The sequence below is a fragment of the Eucyclogobius newberryi genome, unplaced genomic scaffold (genome assembly GCF_026437365.1).
Source record: "Eucyclogobius newberryi isolate DKJ021-1_F unplaced genomic scaffold, fEucNew1.0.hap1 SCAF_3, whole genome shotgun sequence".
NCBI classification, from domain to species: domain Eukaryota; kingdom Metazoa; phylum Chordata; class Actinopteri; order Gobiiformes; family Gobiidae; genus Eucyclogobius; species Eucyclogobius newberryi.
Window position 1 is genome coordinate 3,284,058 of NW_027315945.1, and position 20,205 is coordinate 3,304,262.

The window sequence follows — 20,205 nt, forward strand, 5'->3', positions numbered from 1 at the left end:
CAGGCCACCTCCAAGACCACGCCCTCCATCGGAGTCCCCAAACGATAGTGACGATGCCGAGGATAGGGTGGGTCCCCTCGATTCTGAGGAAGACGACGACACTCCCCCTGGGTCCATGGATGTGGAGATGGACACTGGACTCTATATGGACTGATTATTAGCCCGCCTCAAGGTCCCCTGCCTCCCCCCGGCTTGGTCCATTCTTCTTGGGACGTCATGAGCCGCCCCTTGAGGGCTGCTCACCTGCTGTCTGCTGGTGTCTTTCCACTCTGCCAGTTGGCCACGCCTCCTCATCAGACCCACTCCTTACACCTGTCTCTACGCCACTCCACCGGTTGGCCACGCCTCCTCATCAGACCCACTCTCCACACCTGACTGACACAGCTCTGGCTGCATTTAAGCCTGCTCCTGTCTCTGCACCAGTGCCAGATTGTTCTCGTGTTATGACTTTCCAGCGGTTTTCCCCGGACTTATTCCCTGTTGCTGACCTGGCCTTTCCCTGACCTGCCTGCCTGGTCTCTGCCCTGGATATTACCTCAGCCTTCTGACCACGATTTTCGCCTGTCCCCTCTTGGTAAGACGCCTGCTCGTCTCTGTGGCTAAACCACTTACCACTGGACCTGTCTGCCAGCTAAATGAACTCGGGACTTTGTATAAACTGTTAAAATCCATTGTTATAAAGGCCATTACCAAGTGATGTTCCGTCTGCCTGGGCTACATTTGGGTTCTCACCAGAGCTGTGACAGCTGTGACTCTTATTCATTGGGTTCCGCAGTGGTTTTAAGTTATAACTGAACAGACATTATACAAGTACTGTACTTTTCGGGATGTACAGTGCTCCTGAATAAAAGCAGCAACACAAAATTTACAAAGAAAATGGAACATGAGATATTTATACAAACGTGGTACGTTTGAACCGGGAGTCTCTCTCGCGGCGCACCCGAGGGCCACTGTGCTTAGTCATTAGATTAATATGAATACGTTTTTCTAAGTGAAATATGAGTTGGGTTGTAATAAAATAGTGTTTTGAAGCTTAACAAACACATCATCTCTGTCTCTAGTGTCCCCTCTGTCCTTGATGACTCTGTGTGAGCTGATTGACCTGTGTCTTCACATCTGGTTCATCTGCTCCTGAGCTCGTACTTATCGAGAGTGTGACAGAAAGCTGATCAGGTCTGGCCAAAAACGCCTCATCAATGCAGCAGGTTCTAAACTGCAGATCACCGTATATTGCAGGTGTGTGCTCCGTGTGTCTTTGTTCTGCCGAGTCTAGATCAGCGGCGGCTGGTCCACTTGGTCAATCAGCCAAGTACGTACTTTTTTTTTTTTTTTTTTTTTTTTTGCATTATGTGAACGTTGAAGTTATGAAGGAGCCCCTCCCCCTCCGTGCTTCAGATAACAGTATTCGTTACCTTAAGTACACATTAAGCTGTTTTAAAAATGAGTAGTTTTCGTGCTCCGCTCGGGTGTTACCTTTTTTTTCAGCAGCGCAATGTTCTTTTTCGACCAATCAGCTGCGAAGCAGATGGCTACTTATTCAGCACCAGCTACGCTTTCGTTTGATTCATTTCTCCAGACTTTCTCCAAAGCCTATGATTCTACCACAACTACATCCACCAAAGGCCTGATGAAAGTGCCCCCGGTCCTCATGGTGTTTGTTCCTGCGCTAGCCGCTGAGTTCAACTTGTCGACCGGAGCCGGGCTGAGCGCTGTGATATCTGCAGCCCTGGACTGCATTGCAACGAAACTGAGGTACTTTACTCTAAAGTATTACTTTAATGCTGTGTTTGGTGTTAATTTTCGCCTAGGGCACCAGAGCAGAGACGGAGCTAAGCTAAAACGCTGCTTCAGCGCACTCTGCATAATACAGGCTTGGATTTAATGTGACTACTTGCTGAATAATTAGCATCACAAACCCTTTTGAAACTAGCCGTTTTGGGATGGTGTAATGTCTATCTTTTTTTACTGTTAGCCGCTTAGCTAGTCATGCATATTAAATATGGGGTTCTGTGTCTGTTAGCATGACCCTAACCCTCCTTTTGTTTCCCTTTTCAGAGTGGGCAAAGACACCCTGACTGACAATCAAACACGATGAGGACAATGGAGCGCAGCCACGAAGGTGTAGGATAATTATACTTGTTTCCTGCTCACACATTTGTATCTAGATGTAATGTATATATTCTCTGGGACTATGTTCATATTTATATTTAAAAGGGCACCATCTAAAGCTTGTTCAGAAAACCTTAACATCTACTCAGTCTTCTTCTCTGACGGGGAAGACCATGATTCATTGACTGACAATGATAATTCTATAAAGATCAATACAAAGGCTCTATAAACCAGGATCATTTGTGTGGTTTAATAAACAAAGATATAATCAATTTTACATTTGGTTACACAGGCTGTGCCTGGGCTCAACTTGGTTAAAAGAAATGCTGGTATTAAGTTTTGGGGAATAATTCAAAGGAATTTGTCTTTAAATGCCACTCTGTAAATATCAGCCACTCTCGGGTCTCACGTGTCCAAGGAAGATGTGGAGCAAGGCCTCCCACGTCTTTGCGTCCTTGGAACTGTCCGGGGTGCTGATGTTTGAGCAGGTTTAGCATTCGAAGAGTTTGAGTCCAGGGTCTATTGAATTGTGCATTTTTCATCCCTTACACCCAACACTATGCTTTGATTTCTGCAACCGTGTGAGCTGTGAAAAGGTGCTGTCTTTTTGGGACATATGGATCCCCTACAAAGGTATCACACAGTTGTGAGTATTATCAAAAACTATGCAGAAGTCCATTGCATTACAGCTTCAACTTTGCACAGCAGGTACTACTTATTACACTTTACTTTACTTCACTTTATTAAATGTACAATAAAGTGCAAATGCAGAATAGAAAATTACTGTATGAATAGATATAAGTCTTAATCAAATGTCACATGTCTTAATCTAATCTTCCCTCTCCCTCCGTCCGATACACCAGCTCCAAGGGTCAAAGCACAGACCAATCTGCAGAAAAGAATGTAATCTCTGTAATTGGACTCTTGGATTAATACATTTTTATGATGTATATATCACCACTTCCTATTACGCTACATAACTTTGTACCTTATATTTCATTATGCATGCCGTTTAGTGCTCAGTGTTCAATATTTTCCTGTTTGTGTTGCACTTAATCACCTATGAATTCTGTTTATCCACAAATGGCAAAGTCTATTCTGATTCTTTGATGCTATTTAGGACCTTTTTGTAATCCAAGTATTTCCATTTTAATTACTTCTGATTCAAATCCTAATGAAATTAACACTACATCCATAACACTCCTTAATCTTGAGTGACAGCTGTAGGGGGAGGGGCTGTCAGTGTGACAGGGCGACGGCTTATCTCAATGAGATGCAAATGAGCCCCGCCCCCCTGTGACTCTGGGCTCACTCAGGTGAGGATCTTTAGAGGCAGTTTTGTGTGTGGTGCCCTAAGGCTCATAGAAAAGCAATGGGAATTTTTGGCCAATCAAATGTGACGCTATGTAAAATGCCGACTGAGGAGCTCTTTCTGCTGCCCATTTGAACCTAGTGTCTCCTCCACGGAGCTACACTGTGACAGACATGTGTGCCGTACATGGAAGTGCCACACGCCGTGTTTTCTGCGTTTACGTCTTAAAACTGCATCTACAGAGTCTGTGACAAAAGTACGTCCAAAACGACTCCAAATGAGCTGCTCCACTGTGGCTGCTGTGAAGATGAAACTTTATTCATGTTGAAGTGAAAGCGGCTGATTTCATATCAATCCAAGACATGTGATGTGTCAAACTCCGTTACCTTGACAACAAACACAACAAAGGAGTTTTTTTTTTTTTTTTTTTTTAGTTTATCTGGATAAGGCTAACGCTAAGCATTAAGTATCGCTTAACTTCTATTGATAAAAATATGTTTATTAGAAAACTCATGAAAGAATGTTATAAATGTCTCCAACAGCAATCATGTCCGTGATGATTAAATATAAGAATGTAAAATGTTACACATGTAGTTCAGGGTAACTAATGTCACTTAGAAACTGTTTTATCAAACACCAACAGTTTATTTGTGTTTATTTCCTCTTAATGTAGTAATTGGTACTCTGCAGTGTGCTCGCTGGGCTGAGGTGGCCGGACGTAGGCGGTGCTTTGCAAAAAGTACCTAAATGTGCGCTTATGCTGAATATGGAAAGCCAATATGATCACACTCCTCTTCTTAGGAACGATGTATCGCAGTATATTTTCTGACGCTTTTACTAAATAAAGCTGCGCTTTTAACGCACGTTACGGGTACCGTGAGAGCGCTGTGGTGCTTTTCGCACGGTTATCTTAATACCTGGCGGTATCTTTTCAGCATGGCAGTGGTCAGCCGCAGCATGGCGGGCCGCCATGCCAAAACCCCGCAGCGAAAACACTGCCATGCACTATAAGTTACAGTATCACTGAGTTTTGTTTTCAATCTGATATTTTATAAAGTGTAAAATGTCATTTTATGTCAAATGTATTTTCTCACAAACGGTATCTGCCTCTAACTCATAGTATTACCAGTACCAAAAGTGGAAATACAGTGTGTCTACTTAATTCAGTTGTAAATGTGTATTTAAAATATATATTCATACAGTCCATGTTAAATATTCAATTTTAGACATAAAAAAAAAAAAGACATGTCAAATAGTCCCCCCGATATTTTGTACCACCAGCCGCCACTGGTCTAGATTCACTTCCTCATTTCTCCATGAATAGGAGTCTGATTGTCAAAGTGTTTTGAAGCTTAAAATACAGAAAAACAAGGTGTGGCCCACTGACATTTTCTTCAGTGTATCAACACTTGCGCTTCCTGCAACATTGCCCTCTGGTGGTTGACACTATAATCTATAAATTAGACGCACGGTTGTAATGACCGCAGGGTTCAAAGCGTGGAAAGAAGTGGATTAAAGTCCAAAAAGTATATGTTTTAAAATAAGATTTAACACTGTTATAAGGTAATTAAAGGCTGGAAAACCAGTTTTTTTTTTTTTTACAACTTTGGCCATTAATTTACATTTTTTAAAAGAATGCAAGCACAGAAAAAAGAAGCATTCAGTAGCCGGTAATGAAAAATCTGGTATTAAGTATTTGTATTGAAAAAAATCAGATGGTATCCAGCCCTCGCTGAGATGGTGGTGAGTGTGTTGTGGACCCACCCTCCAGCAGGTCTCGGGCCAGCCCTGGCTCAGCTCCGGTGGAACGGACAAAGTCGGACAGCACTGCGTCCATGTCCACGGTCATGTGATCATGAATTCAGATGGATGTTGGGGGTCCAGGAGGAGCTCTGGTCACAGCCACACCTACAACACAGAAGAGTGCTTAGCTTCAACTGTGGGACAGAATATTCATGTTTGTAGAAAACAACATTGTTTGGTTTGAGGTTTTTTCACACTGGGCTCAATATATCCATATTGTGATATATCTAGGGCTGCAGCTATCGATTTTAGTAATCGAGAAATATATATTTTTTTTTAATTGAATAATCGGTAGATTTTTTTTGTGTACATTCTGTAAACCATTTAAAAGCATATCAAACAGACTTATGAAAGGTTTGGATCTTCTCTTCTCGTTCTGTTCATTCTGTGGGAATTAACATCTGCACTGTCTAGTTTTATCAGTGTTATTTGTTCATTCAATGCTTATGCCATTGGTTTTAATTTAATCTAACTTGTTTTGTCACTTTGACAAGAAGGAACAGTTGGAGCAGTAAAAGATACATGAGTAAGGACAACTATTACTATTACATTTTCAGTTTATTAGAATGTACATTTAAACTTGTTTACAATAATATCATTGTCAGTTATTTTTCTGCTGATGTTTGTACTTGACCTTGTTATGTTGTGATGAGTGAGCGCTATTGCGGCCCATTCCTCCATGTTAAGTGCTGATTGCTGTAATTGTCTAATAAGAACATTAGTTATTAATATTAACAAACACTGTGGCCCTCCAGTGGTTTAGTTTGTTATGGTATTTAACTTGGTGTTCAATTAAATTATGTTTTAGGTACATTTATTTTGTTATGAACACAATTTGACCATAACTATTTTTCATGGACAATATTGTATTGAGTAATTAAGTACACTGATGTATTCATAACTGGCTTTAGTCACTTTCTCCTGGCACAGTTTCATCACATCACAATTTTATAGCATCACAATTTTATAGCATCACAACCTCAACATTTGAGTCTTACTTTCGCCGGCTGGACCTCATTAATATGCACCAGAATACACTAGAGAGCCCCCAAACCCCCCTGTTGAATGAGGCTGTAGACCAGGGGAGTCCAAACTTTTTTCACCAAGGGCTGCGTTTTGAAACTTAAAGGGGCAGAGGGTCCCGTTGACAAAAAACAAGTTGTCAACAACTTGACAGTCGAATTTGTTGAATGACAAAGTGAATCATTTGAAATGTTGCTTTTGACATCATTGCGATGAGCCTCCACCTTCAATTAGACCTGGAACATTAATATTAGGTTGTATAACATCAATATGCCTGAATTTTCCCAATTTCACAATAAAAAGTATTACTTTTTGTTGCTTGGGCCGACAAAAGCAGGACACTGGAGGGCCAACAAAAATTGGGCTGGGAATCGCTGGGTACCTCACGATACGATACACGGCTCACGATACGAAATCGCGATACTGGGATTATCGATATATTATCTATAATAACTCGCGATATCATATGTTTTGTTTTTTGTAAATTTATCTCAATTTATTTTTGGTTGAAACAATGATAAATAAATAACTTGTATCCTATTTGTCATGTCATGCTGGCACTTTAAGGGGCGATACTTGACGAGAACGTAGTGATAATCGATCGCGGGAGAAAATAACGCAATATATCGCCATATCGATATTTTGGCGCTCACCTAAGGTGCACACACGCATGTGTGACGGACAATGATGCTTGCATTTGTGTGCGGAGATGCTGGGCAGGAACAAGGACATTGCTGCGGTGCCGTTTTACTGTTTTTCAGCACACTGTCACTTTTTCATCAAGAAGGATCGAGACACGTGTACGATTACGAGGCGTATCATGACATTTAAGAATTGCGATGCATCGTTACAATCCTACCTTTAACATTGAAGGATACTACTTGTAAGTAGTATCCTTTAACATTAAAGGATACTACAAAACTCTCTGGTCGAACACAACAAATAAACACAACAACTAGAGAAATATGAAACAGAAGAACAGAAAGTGAAAAGGGCCATGCCAAAAACATGCACTGATCCCAACACATGATTGTATGAAAGATAAAAAAATGGGGGGAAGTAAATTCTTAATGAAGGGCCCTAAGAACATACCCCAGTCAACACCTGCTTCCGACGCACGAAATTCCTCTGTTTACATTGAGAATGCGTGAGCTAACAGTGACGTAGAAGAGTTTGGTTGACTTATTATTCTCGCCAATAAGAATACCTTTCAAATGGTGGGTGGGACTTAGGGCTTCTTCACACAGAATCCTCTGTATTCACATGCGTAAAGACAGTCAGCCTACATTTTTAGGCAGGAGGCAACTAGATTTTACGCATCACGTTTTCTGATTTTATTAGCATTTTGTTAGATATATGTATTATTATACCAATACGAAAATTAATTAAAAAAATTATATTTTTTTAACCTCAATATGGGAAAACTCATAGTTACACATTTTCACATACATTGTTTTTAGCAATTATAAGTATTAGTGGCCTACAAAACATCAAAATGTATGTTTTATGATCATAGAGGAGCTAAAACTGTAATAAAACAGTTTGGCACAGTTGGCACATATTTGGATCACTTGAATATACTTTTTGATACAAAAAGGTCAAAGCACCAAAATGCCTGTTCCTAGAGACCTGAAACTTGACACAGTTGTTGTCATGACAACAGCATGTACAGTGAACAGCATAAGCACACAATGAAGTATGTCCTGCTCAGGACCTTTACAAATGGACAATATTCAGGCGAGACTAAAAAAAGGATGTTTTGTTCATGTTTGTGCTTCTGTAGTGTAAGTTCTGAAGCCCTGACAGTGTGACATGTGCACATCTGCAGAAACTAGAAGGCCTAAGCTTTCCCATGATGCATCACACTCACATGTGGAACATAACATCATCTTTTAATAAACAATAATCATTTGTGTCCAACCATTGTGCACAGGGCCAAACAGGTGGATGGGAACAGGTTAAACATGTACCGAATGGGGTCATGTTTTAACTCTGGATAAGAAAATGTATGAAATGTCATGTTTATCCACAAAGCACTTCTTTATAAATCCATTCTGCTCTAATAACTTCATACATCCAACTGATCCAAATAGAAATATATGGAACACATTCTAGTAAAGTATTGTATGTTTCATGATCTGAACATTCTGCAGCAGCATCTTCTGCACAGATCAGCTTCTGATCAGGTCCACAGCTCCTTCTCTCCTCCAGAGGAGCTTCTGATCAGGTCCACGGCTCCTTCTCTCCTCCAGAGGAGCTTCTGATCAGGTCCACGGCTCCTTCTCTCCTCCAGAGGAGCTTCTGATCAGGTCCACAGCTCCTTCTCTCCTCCAGAGGAGCTTCTGATCAGGTCCACGGCTCCTTCTCACCTCGACCCAGAGGAGCTTCTGATCAGGTCCACGGCTCCTTCTCACCTCGACCCAGAGGAGCTTCTGATCAGGTCCACGGCTCCTTCTCTCCTCCAGAGGAGCTTCTGATCAGGTCCACGGCTCCTTCTCACCTCCAGAGGAGCTTCTGATCAGGTCCACGGCTCCTTCTCTCCTCCAGAGGAGCTTCTGATCAGGTCCACGGCTCCTTCTCTCCTCCAGAGGAGCTTCTGATCAGGTCCACAGCTCCTTCTCTCCTCCAGAGGAGCTTCTGATCAGGTCCACGGCTCCTTCTCACCTCGACCCAGAGGAGCTTCTGATCAGGTCCACGGCTCCTTCTCACCTCGACCCAGAGGAGCTTCTGATCAGGTCCACGGCTCCTTCTCTCCTCCAGAGGAGCTTCTGATCAGGTCCACAGCTCCTTCTCTCCTCCAGAGGAGCTTCTGATCAGGTCCACAGCTCCTTCTCTCCTCCAGAGGAGCTTCTGATCAGGTCCACAGCTCCTTCTCACCTCCAGAGGAGCTTCTGATCAGGTCCACAGCTCCTTCTCACCTCCAGAGGAGCTTCTGATCAGGTCCACGGCTCCTTCTCTCCTCTAGAGGAGCTTCTGATCAGGTCCACGGCTCCTTCTCACCTCCAGAGGAGCTTCTGATTAGGTCCACAGCTCCTCAGCGCAGCACAAACAGCAGATCAAAAGTACTATTCCACCTTGTTTAAAGCCTACGGGCCACAAAAAAAAATATCGATACTGTGACTCAGTATCGATGCGGAGTCCGTGACGATATATCGCCGTATAAATATTTTACTTACTCGCACGCACAAAACATTAGTACATTAGTAATACATAAGAAGATATTTCCTCTACAAACATCCTTATTTGAACTCTATATAGTGCTTTTCCTTGTTCATAAGAGTCATTCTCATTATGTAAAATCCCATGTGACTGTCAGCCAATCACAAGTCCCTGCTTGTTTGACGGTGGTCGTACAGAAGTGCAGTGGTGTCCTATTCTTCACACTGCGCTGGAGCGGGTGTGTCAGCAAACAAAGGCCCACTTAAAACAGGAGCTGAATTATTGAAAGGAAACATGACCTGGTGCTCCTGTCCAAAAGGCCAGTCATGGTGGAGGGGCGGGGCCAGGACTCCTCCGCCTCTCACTGAAGTGTGTGCTCAGCTCTGACTCATCACAACACACAGCCCGACTCACGCAGATCCAGGGACTATTGTCAAACGCTAGATCCACCACAATCCCATTTTAACTCTGATCGTCGGAAATAAAGGCTTCAAGGCACATCACAACATGCTGAAGAGCCTATGTTTCAAAACTTGAGTCTGACTGTAGAAGCAGGGTTCAGAATAAGCGGTATTGCATCGCAAAATGCGACGCAATTTCTCTCAAATGCGATGTGTTCGTCAGAAAAGTGTGTATCGCAGCTTTTGCGATACAAATGTGTGTTCAATTGTATCATCAAAGCGCCTAAAAGCACTGATCACTCGTCAATCGATTGTCAACAACGGCATGACACATGTAGGACGCTGTGTTGACGTGACGAGTCTGAAAGTGGGAGGAGCCACAGTGCGGTAAAGTTAGCGTCACAGATTCAGACTTCCAAAAGTCTTTGCAGATCATTCACAGCCAAAATACTCATATTTACACTGTCAAGTGACACAACCTCGTTTTAACAATCAGATGCGTATTTTGGGCGCCGCAAATTACACGGCTCCGAATGTGCAGAGCCGAGACGAGTGCTTAGGGACCGTCATCAAATAGCAAAACGAAAAATGGATTGGAACGTCAAATAGAGCGGTACAATTTGAATAACACATAAAATACACCATGATGGACGCCACAGCAACACTTATTTTTCCATCAGAAGCTTAAGACATATTTTTTGTGAGTGTAAAGACAATTAATATGTAAATGAGACTCCTGAGAATAGTCATCTGCTTGATGATGATACGGAAGAAAGTTGTAAATAAGGCCATATGATTTTGTGTTGACTAATTTGTTATATATATTTATTATATATATATATTCTTTCACAAATGTCTGGACTACACAGAGTTCAAAAAGTGCTGAGAGAAGAGGTTTTCCGACTTGGACAAAGCAAGACTAGGAAATATGTCCGTTTAGAGATTTTCATCAAAAATCTATTTGGTCTGTAAACAAACTACCGGTATCAGGATTTGATATAATATCAAATCGTTCAATTCAAACTCACACATTCACCCTGACGGGACAGACTCGCTAAGTCAGGTCTCGGTGAAGCACAAAATCATCAGCAGAGCCAGTTGGTCCAGTTTGTTGGAGGGAGTTCACGTTTAGAGAGAAAAATCCCAGGTACGGGCTTTAATGTGCCTCGTTTTCTCAGGCGCACCAGGACCTCTGCCCGTTTTCCCATTTTGCAGCGTCTCACGGTTTTAGCCAAAAAAAGGAATAATTCTGCAGCAGATGCTGTAAAAAACTTGAACTCTTGTATTATCTTGTAGAGCTTAAGGTTGTGTTTCCCGGTGGTTGAGTGGTTAAGGCAGCAGCACAACTGCCAGGCTCCATGTGCAGCTCTGACAGACTGAAGCATGTTCCTCTCTTTTCTCTACAGCTACAGTGTCTGCCACTGCCCTGCCACTGCCCTGCCACTGCCCTGCCACTGCCCTGCCACTGCCCTGCCACTGCCCTGCCACTGCCCTGCCACTGCCCTGCCACTTTCTGCGCTGGAGGCCAGGGAACTCACAAGCTCAAAGAAGAAGAGAGAAGAGCAGGAGACTTGTGAAGAATAAAATGGCATGGAACCAATCTGTTTGTGTTGTTGGCGTGAACCAAGTCTCAAGCCCCGCCCCTGAGCGTTGCCATGGAGCTCATCTCTCTAACAGATGATGTAATGCTTAAAAGAGCTTAAGAGGGCCAATAAGCATATATTTATATTATTTAATCAATTTGTGGTGATTATAATTTATTTTTAAATTAATATGCTGTATTAAAGGGTAGGGAAGTTAATTGTTTTGTTTTTATCTTTAAATATTTGCAAGTTTGAACGTAATGAAATACAATATAAATGTTTCCTTTGTTTATGCTAATAATCGTTACTAATTGTAAAATTGTGATATTTCTCCTCATATTTGTGACTGTAAAATTAATATTGTGACATTCCTGGAGAAGGGAATCAAATTTTAGATTCAATTTTACAAAAGTAAAGTTTTGACTTTCAAATATTCCATGTGTTAACCTGTTCCCATCCACCTGTGGCTGGCGAGCATTTTCCATATCTCAAATATTCTCTTACATCATTTTATTTCCGTGGTCAATACCAGCAAGTTATACATCATTTTAAAGGTTATTTTCTTAACAAAACGAATATGTCATTGATTTACATTGAATAATTTGCCCCAAGAAGCAATTGCCAATAGTTTGTGAGAAAGTCTCAACTTTTACAAACACATGTCCTGTTTGTGTTTATGACGGACGAAACGGCTTTAATTCTGTTCATCCTTGTGCTCAGTCTGTCCGTAAGGAACCATTGAAAAACAATATCCACTTGTATTTTTCTGATTTCGAGATATTGTCAAGTAAACAAAGTTTTCTTCTTATGACGATATCAGGATCCGGCGCATTTCTCCGTCCATAACAAATGACCTGTTTGACCTATAAGACAATATTTGGTATCCTTCTTTTCTTCAGACTGTTAGCTACAGAATGAGACCATCCACGATTTTTCTGTCCACGGGTTTGTTTGCTACAGCCTCCGCAAAAAAAAAAAAAATGCGCCGCTTGCGGCGCACATGGATTCCTCTGTTTACATTAAATAGCGCCGCATGCTAGTGACGTAGCAGACGTTGAATGACATATTATTCTAGCCAATGAGAATAGCTTTAGAAAGAGGGGCGGGACAAAGGGCTTATTGACACAGAATCTTCTGTATCATCGTGCGTAAGGCTCAGGTAAGGCTGTAAAGAGCCAGATTTCTCGGCAGGATTTTACGCATCACGTTTTCTGATTTTATTAGCCTTTTGGACGTGCATTTTGTTAGATATATGTATTATTATACTGATACAAAAATAAAATAAAAATATTATAATTTTCTTGGGTAAACTCATAGTTACACATTTTCACATACCTTGTTTTTAGCAGTTATAATAGGTATTAGTGGCCTACAAAACATCAAAATGTATGTTTTATGATCATAGAGGAGCTAAAACTGTAATAAAACAGTTTGGCACAGTTGGCACATATTTGGATCACTTGTTCTGAATTTACTTTTTGATACAAAAAGGTCAAAGCACCAAAATGCCTGTTCCTAGAGACCTGAAACTTGACACAGTTGTTGTCATGACAACAGCATGTGCAGTGAACAGCATAAGCACACAATGAAGTATGTCCTGCTCAGGACCTTTACAAATGGACAATATTCAGGCGAGACTAAAAAAAGGATGTTTTGTTCATGTTTGTGCTTCTGTAGTGTAAGTTCTGAAGCCCTGACAGTGTGACATGTGCACATCTGCAGAAACTAGAAGGCCTAAGCTTTCCCATGATGCATCACACTCACATGTGGAACATAACATCATCTTTTAATAAACAATAACCATTTGTGTCCAACCATTGTGCACAGGGCCAAACAGGTGGATGGGAACAGGTTAATTCTAACAATTGACCTGCCAACCATTTAATACAGCTGATTATTATTTCATATCTGCACCTCATTGTAGCTCTTCAGGGGGAGGAGTCAGAGACTTTGAGAAAGTCACTATCCTTTGGCTCACGCCAACAATAAACAGATTTGTGAAGAATAAAGGATGACACTGACTTCACCCGTCTCCTCCCCTTCTGCTTTTTCAAGCTTATGTGTTGTGCGGCTTCACTTTTAGCTCGCGCAGAGCGGCTGCTTTTGCTCCAACTGCCCGTGTAAACACAGAAGCAGCACTACCGTCTGAGGTGTGGCAGTAGTTTGTGTGTCTGAGATGTGGCAGTAGTTTGTGTGTCTGAGGTGTGGCAGTAGTTTGTGTGTCTGAGGTGTGGCAGTAGTTTGTGTGTCTGAGGTGTGGCAGTAGTTTGTGTGTCTGAGGTGTGGCAGTAGTTTGTGTGTCTGAGATGTGGCAGTAGTTTGTGTGGCTGAGATGTGGCAGTAGTTTGTGTGTCTGAGGTGTGGCAGTAGTTTGTGTGTCTGAGATGTGGCAGTAGTTTGTGTGTCTGAGGTGTGGCAGTAGTTTGTGTGTCTGAGGTGTGGCAGTAGTTTGTGTGGCTGAGATGTGGCAGTAGTTTGTGTGTCTGAGGTGTGGCAGTAGTTTGTGTGTCTGAGATGTGGCAGTAGTTTGTGTGTCTGAGGTGTGGCTGTAGTTTGTGTGTCTGAGGTGTGGCAGTAGTTTGTGTGTCTGAGATGTGGCAGTAGTTTGTGTGTCTGAGGTGTGGCTGTAGTTTGTGTGTCTGAGGTGTGGCAGTAGTTTGTGTGTCTGAGGTGTGGCAGTAGTTTGTGTGGCTGAGATGTGGCAGTAGTTTGTGTGTCTGAGGTGTGGCAGTAGTTTGTGTGGCTGAGATGTGGCAGTAGTTTGTGTTGTATCACTTACCCACAGCCAGACAGAGTGTAGACTATGATTTCTGTATTGATCACTGATGCCCCCTTGGCCCTTTAGTACTTTCTTTACTGTAGAGCTGCACAAACCCTACTGTCCTCTTTCCTCAGTCACTTCTCTGAGGTGTCACGTATCCTTTACTATGGGCCGCGAGCAGTGGGCTTGTTGAGGTTTAGAATCAGACTCAGAAGAAACAGCAGCGCTGGTGGTTCAGGGTCACTGGAGGACATGACGCACAGCCTTGTTCTGCTGGTGTCAAGCAGAAAATGCCTTTATTTGATGTTTATCAGCCTCGTAGAAGATGCAAAAGCATGAATGAAGAGCAGCGCCACATGGAAGCTCCACCAAGTCAAGACAACGTGCAGCCTGAGTGTGACCTGGAGTCTCTCCACAGGAAGGAGAGAAGAGAGGTGACCAGGGGCTGTGCAGTCAGACTCAGGGCCTGCGGGTAACGGGATTTTATTTGACTAAAAATAAAATCATATCATGCAGCCAAGTGAATGGGCAGTGACCTGCTAAAATAGTGTAGCTAAAATTTAGCAGAATGCAGGAAATGTTGCTTTTAAATGGCGGCTAGCACAAACTGCAATTTACCTCCTTCTAATTTATCCTTGAGACTAAGTTCTTTATGTTCTTTATGTGCCCCTGCACATGTAAGAAATCATTTATGATTTCTACATTTTCTAAGAGTTGAACCACAGACTTTTAGATCTGAGGAGTTTACTCTTGACAATAATATTGTGCTCAGTGCAGGAGGCAGTGACTTCAGAGCCAGTGAGGACAATAAAGGATTCACAGAAAGATAAGATAAAAAAAATAAAACAAGCAAATGTAAAAAGCTTATGAAGTACAAACTATATAGACAAGCCCATAGGCATTACAGGCTTTATAAATAACAGGCATATTCAAATGTTTGGAGCTTCCATAAAGAGCAGCGATATTGTAATTGTCCAAAGTGTTCAAAAAACAAATTTGATTTGATGTCCACATCGCCCAGACCTACTTTTAGATATTTGTTGTTGTTGTTGTTGTTGTTTTATGGCGGTCGGCATCCAAATGTTGCATTACCGCTTCGCAGCAAAGTCCAATGTAATCCACAAGGATTCTGGCTCCTGCCCGCAATCTGAGGTTATGACATCATCTCATTCTAGAATCTGTTTTGCAATAGGTTGTGTTCACATTCTAGAATGTGATGTCATCATAACGTCAGGTGGGGGCAGGAGCCACTTTTCCCTTTGATTACTTTATTTTTCGGACTTTAAGCCGCTACATTTTCCCGCGGTCATTACAACGGTGCGTCTAATTTAAAGATTTCTGGCTAACGGCCACAGGGGGGCGCTCTAGCAGGAAGTGCAAGCGTTTTACACACTGTAGAAAAATATGTCAGTGGAAGCACAGTCCAGGGCCACGTGTTCTCTATAGTTTCAGCTTTAAAACGCTGTGTGTTTTATTACAATCAGACTTATATTCATGGAGTCATTAGTCTAATTAACGCAGCGGTCCTCAGGTGCTCCGCAAGAGCCCCGGGTCAAACGTGGCATCACTGCTGTGTTTATGTGTAAATATCTCATGTTACAACGTGGCACCTGCGGTTTATTTTCAGGTGCGGCCCGAATATGGACAAGTTCTATTTTCTTCATGAGTTTTCTTCAGGAGCGATGTATCGACATAAGAACTCCTTTTATTTCAAGCAAAATCTGCATTTTAACATAATTCAATTTATCTGCATCTGTACGAAATATCATGGACTGATGGAATGTTATGATGTCACGTGAACGAAAACTATTGTTGCACCGATTGATAGAGACATGATTGCATTATTGACAGGCGCGGTGTCACACCGGCACGCAGCGCTGTAGCAGGTCATAGCCTACCTGCCCGAGCTCCACTGTGGTTACACTCCACACTTCCAGGCCGCGACCATAGAAGTAAAAAGAAAAACTTACTCAAGATGAGTCTCAGTAAATTTGAGGTGAATTGGGCGAATGCCCTGGGAGGAGTTCGTGGAAGGGTCATGTTCAAATTTCAGGGATTTGGCAATTTTCCCATTGGAATAACATGGGAGCTTTCGCTCATCGCTACAGCTACGCCGTAACAAATATGACATGGGTCTTGTTGACGTTTTTGATGACAAAAATAGAATTTTGTGCCAAATTTCATAAAATTTCACAAAAATAAATGTTTGGTTTCACTTCAAAAGCGCTGCCAGCTGTGCCCCTGGTCTGTCTGCGTGTGTTTAAGCTGTGGCTTGTACCTGCCCGTGTACCTGCCCGTGTACCTGCCCGTGTACCTGCCCGTGTACCTGCCCGTGTACCTGCCCGTGTACCTGCCCGTGTACCTGCCCGTGTACCTGCCCGTGTACCTGCCCGTGCGCATCTCACACTCAGAACACAAGGTCATTTCCCGTGCGTTCAGATCTGGAGCCGCAGAAGATGGGACACTGACCAGGTCAGATTGAAATGAACCTGTTGGTCCCGTTAGCTCCGCCTCCTCGGCCTGATATGGTTCCAGACATGGCTCTGAGGAGGAGGGGCTTGGAGCTCACGTCTCACACATCGATTACAAAAAAAATCATATCCTGTGGGAAAATTACAAATTATCTACAGATTATTAACTATTATTTAGTAACAACCTAATGCGGTGCAAAGGTTTTGAAAAGAATATCAAAAGTATATATTATTAGTTCCTGGATTAGTTCAAATTGCATTATGAACAAAAAAAAACTCAATATGTTCTAATTAAAATTAAAATTTCAAATAAACAAATATAAAAAAAAGGTGTTTCCTGTAACTCGACCGAGCTGGATTTCAAAATAAAGAAAACCCGACCTTAAACATTTTATTGCATATTTACTGTCCCGTACGTTTGGAGAATGTCAAATTGTGAGAGAGAATCCAAAAGCTGCGGGAAAAAATCATCTGTGGGGATCGTAAGATATGAAAATCGCTGCACTTTTGATTTGGTTTTACCTCCGGGCGTGGACGCCTGCGCAGGTGCTCATATTTGGTCAGCGTGCAGCCATGGCAGGGGCGACAGGCACGCCCGGGGCAGCAGCGGTGAAGATATTGGGCGTGACTGTCGAAAAATGCTCACGGCGCCTGCTCATGGCTCTTTTCCTGTGGTTGGACTAGTTTAGATGTAGAACTATTTTATTCAATATCTGCACCAATAAGAACACTTCAATGTGAAGCGCTCTCTTCTGAGAAAAGAAAACTGTGCAAAACCTGTGCCAAAATTTTAAAATATATTTAAAAAAATGAAAATAAAATCCGACCAACCTGGATTTTTGGTTTCAATATTACCAGAAACACATTTTTTCTTGGCCTCAGTATTGCAATATTTGTAAGAAAAATAATGAAATGATTTTACCACAATATGGACTTCCTAATGATGTCATGGCTGTTCCCTCAGAGCTGTACTCTAGGACCTGTGCAAACACTGTCCACTACATGTTCAAGTTTTTACCATTTCCAATAGTCTTAAAGGTTGAATGGACAATTTTTTTGGCATAAATCTGAGTCTTATTTCCTCGTGGCGTGGACGCCCGATTAGTCCTGCCACGTGTCAATCATAGAACTCACCTACCGCTCACCTGCTGCCTCGAACAGCACGTTTCCGCGTGTCTAAGCGCATTGATCTATCATAATATAGTTCCCTCAGTGTACGGGACAAAATGAAGACGGAGAAAGACAGTTCGAGCTCAGAAGAGACGGAAATCTACGGGAGACGAGAGATGTGATGCGATCCGTTGCGCTAATAAACAAACGCACGTGTGTGTTGTATCAGTCCACACGGGGGAGTGGCATGAGCACGGGGGAGTGGCATGTGCACGGGGGAGTGGCATGAGCACGGGGGAGTGGCATGTGCACGGGGGAGTGGCATGAGCACGGGGGAGTGGCATGTGCACGGGGGAGTGGCATGTGCACGGGGGAGTGGTATGTGTACGGGGGAGTGGCATGTGCACGGGGGAGTGGCATGTGCATGGGGGAGGGGCATGTGCACGGGGGAGTGGCATGTGCACGGGGGAGTGGCATGAGCACGGGGGAGTGGCATGTGCACGGGGGAGTGGCATGAGCACGGGGGAGTGGCATGTGCACGGGGGAGTGGCATGTGCACGGGGGAGTGGTATGTGTACGGGGGAGTGGCATGTGCACGGGGGAGTGGCATGTGCACGGGGGAGGGGCATGTGCACGGGGGAGTGGCATGTGCACGGGGGAGTGGCATGAGCACGGGGGAGTGGCATGTGCACGGGGGAGGGGCATGTGCACGGGGGAGTGGCATGTGCACGGGGGAGTGGCATGAGCACGGGGGAGTGGCATGTGCACGGGGGAGTGGCATGAGCACGGGGGAGTGGCATGTGCACGGGGGAGTGGCATGAGCACGGGGGAGTGGCATGTGCACGGGGGAGGGGCATGTGCACGGGGGAGTGGCATGTGCACGGGGGAGTGGCATGTGATTGACCTTACAGATCAGCAAATAATTTCTATTACTAAACTATAGCATATTGAATTAGTATATCCTATAGCCAACGCACCATGTCCATAGAGAACAGGCAGTGAACCAATGAGGTGAGACCTCACGCACTCGGGATTGTAAACATTCAAAAGTACATGACACGGCAGAGTGAGAAGTGGCTCCGCCCAATATCAGGTGGTTCCACCGCTTTGTTTACATGGTTTTGTCTCATCTCTTTCTATGCACATCAACCCACATGGCGGATCTCCATGGTAACGGTCGTTTTTTTACTTTTCATCCCTAGCTCTACACAACGCACCAACATACACATCGCTTTAAATCATTCTTATATAACGTTAATGGTTTAATAAAATATAATAAACTTCTGACTTTCTCGAAAATTGTGCTCAACTGTGGCCCAGAAGGAGAAACGGCCTCTGCTCCATATGAACGCTCTTCATCTGCCTGGAAGAGCCGGTTCTCCTCCGGAAGAGCCGGTTCTCGTTCTCCTCCGGAAGAGCCGGTTCTCCTCCTGATGCGCCGGTTCTCCTCCTGAAGAACCGGTTCTCCTCTCCTCCTGAATAACCTGGTTCTCCAGAATAACCTGGTTCTCCTCCTGAAGAACCTGGTTCTCCTCCTGAAGAACCTGGTTCTCCTTCACTCTGGAACTCCTCCAGGTTTATACATTTTCCCAAAGAGATTTTGTAGTTTTTCCTGGCCGAGAAGTAGGGTCTAAGGACAGAGGACTCTGGGACATTTGTCTAAGGACACGGGACGCTGGGACATGTGTGATTTTGAGCGTTACAAAATGAATAGAATAGATTTGGGCAGAAGACAAGCAGACAGAAAATACTTGCCACATCATGTTTTACCTACATTCACTTGTGTATCGGACTGGAGCCCCGTGAGGGGCAGAGGGTCATGTGGAGGGGTCAGAGGGGTCAGAGGGTTAAGACGCCAGCACACATGTGATGGGACAGTAAGAGCGTCAGTCTGCGTGACATGGCAGGAGGACACGGCAGGAGGACACGGCAGGAGGACACGGCAGGAGGACACGGCAGGAGGACACGGCAGGAGGACACGGCAGGAGGACACGCCGTTACATAAACGCATTAGACCGGTTCAAATGGGATTTGTGCGCCGTTAGCTCGCTGCTCTTCTACAGCCTTCACGCGCTGTGCGGACGCGCGTTCAGCTCCAATGAGACCGCTCCGTGCCATAGAAAATGGCAACATTGAGTTAGCAAGTGGCTACTTTAGCCAGGCTAATCAGCAGCTAGCGTTAGCCAATGGTAATGCTAAAGCTCACTTACCGTAAACGGCTGCGTAGCCTGTGTGCTCTGCATCCTCTCAAGTTTCCCGCAGCGCGCCGACATGTTCCTGGAACATATTCCCGGGGAAAAAGGCTAAATCCAACTTTTCTGCACCGCACAAAAAACAAGGCGTACATTTACTAAACGGACCATCGCCGACAAAGTAACTCTACAGCACTTACAACAACAACGTCAAACCCGTCTAGTCCCGCCTTCGACAGACTGTCAGCGAATCACAGAGCGGGAGGTAGCACACAGGCGTT

The 20,205-nt window shown here is 43.7% G+C and overlaps 1 protein-coding gene across 2 annotated transcripts in view; it reads right to left on the reverse strand.

The window, feature by feature from the left end:
• otud7b (OTU deubiquitinase 7B) overlaps positions 1-20,158 on the reverse strand; it is a 40,772-nt gene extending 20,614 nt beyond the window's left edge. Inside the window, exons 1-2 of one of the 2 annotated variants that reach the window (XM_072460105.1) lie at positions 19,943-20,158; positions 5,186-5,329 (exon numbers count right to left, since the gene is read on the reverse strand). In XM_072460105.1, the coding sequence (XP_072316206.1) occupies positions 5,186-5,270 (85 nt within the window). In that variant the 5' untranslated portion in view covers positions 5,271-5,329; positions 19,943-20,158. The remainder of the gene's footprint in view (positions 1-5,185; positions 5,330-19,942) is intronic. The other variant, XM_072460104.1, reaches the window with a different exon arrangement.
• Between the last annotated feature and the right edge of the window lie 47 nt (positions 20,159-20,205).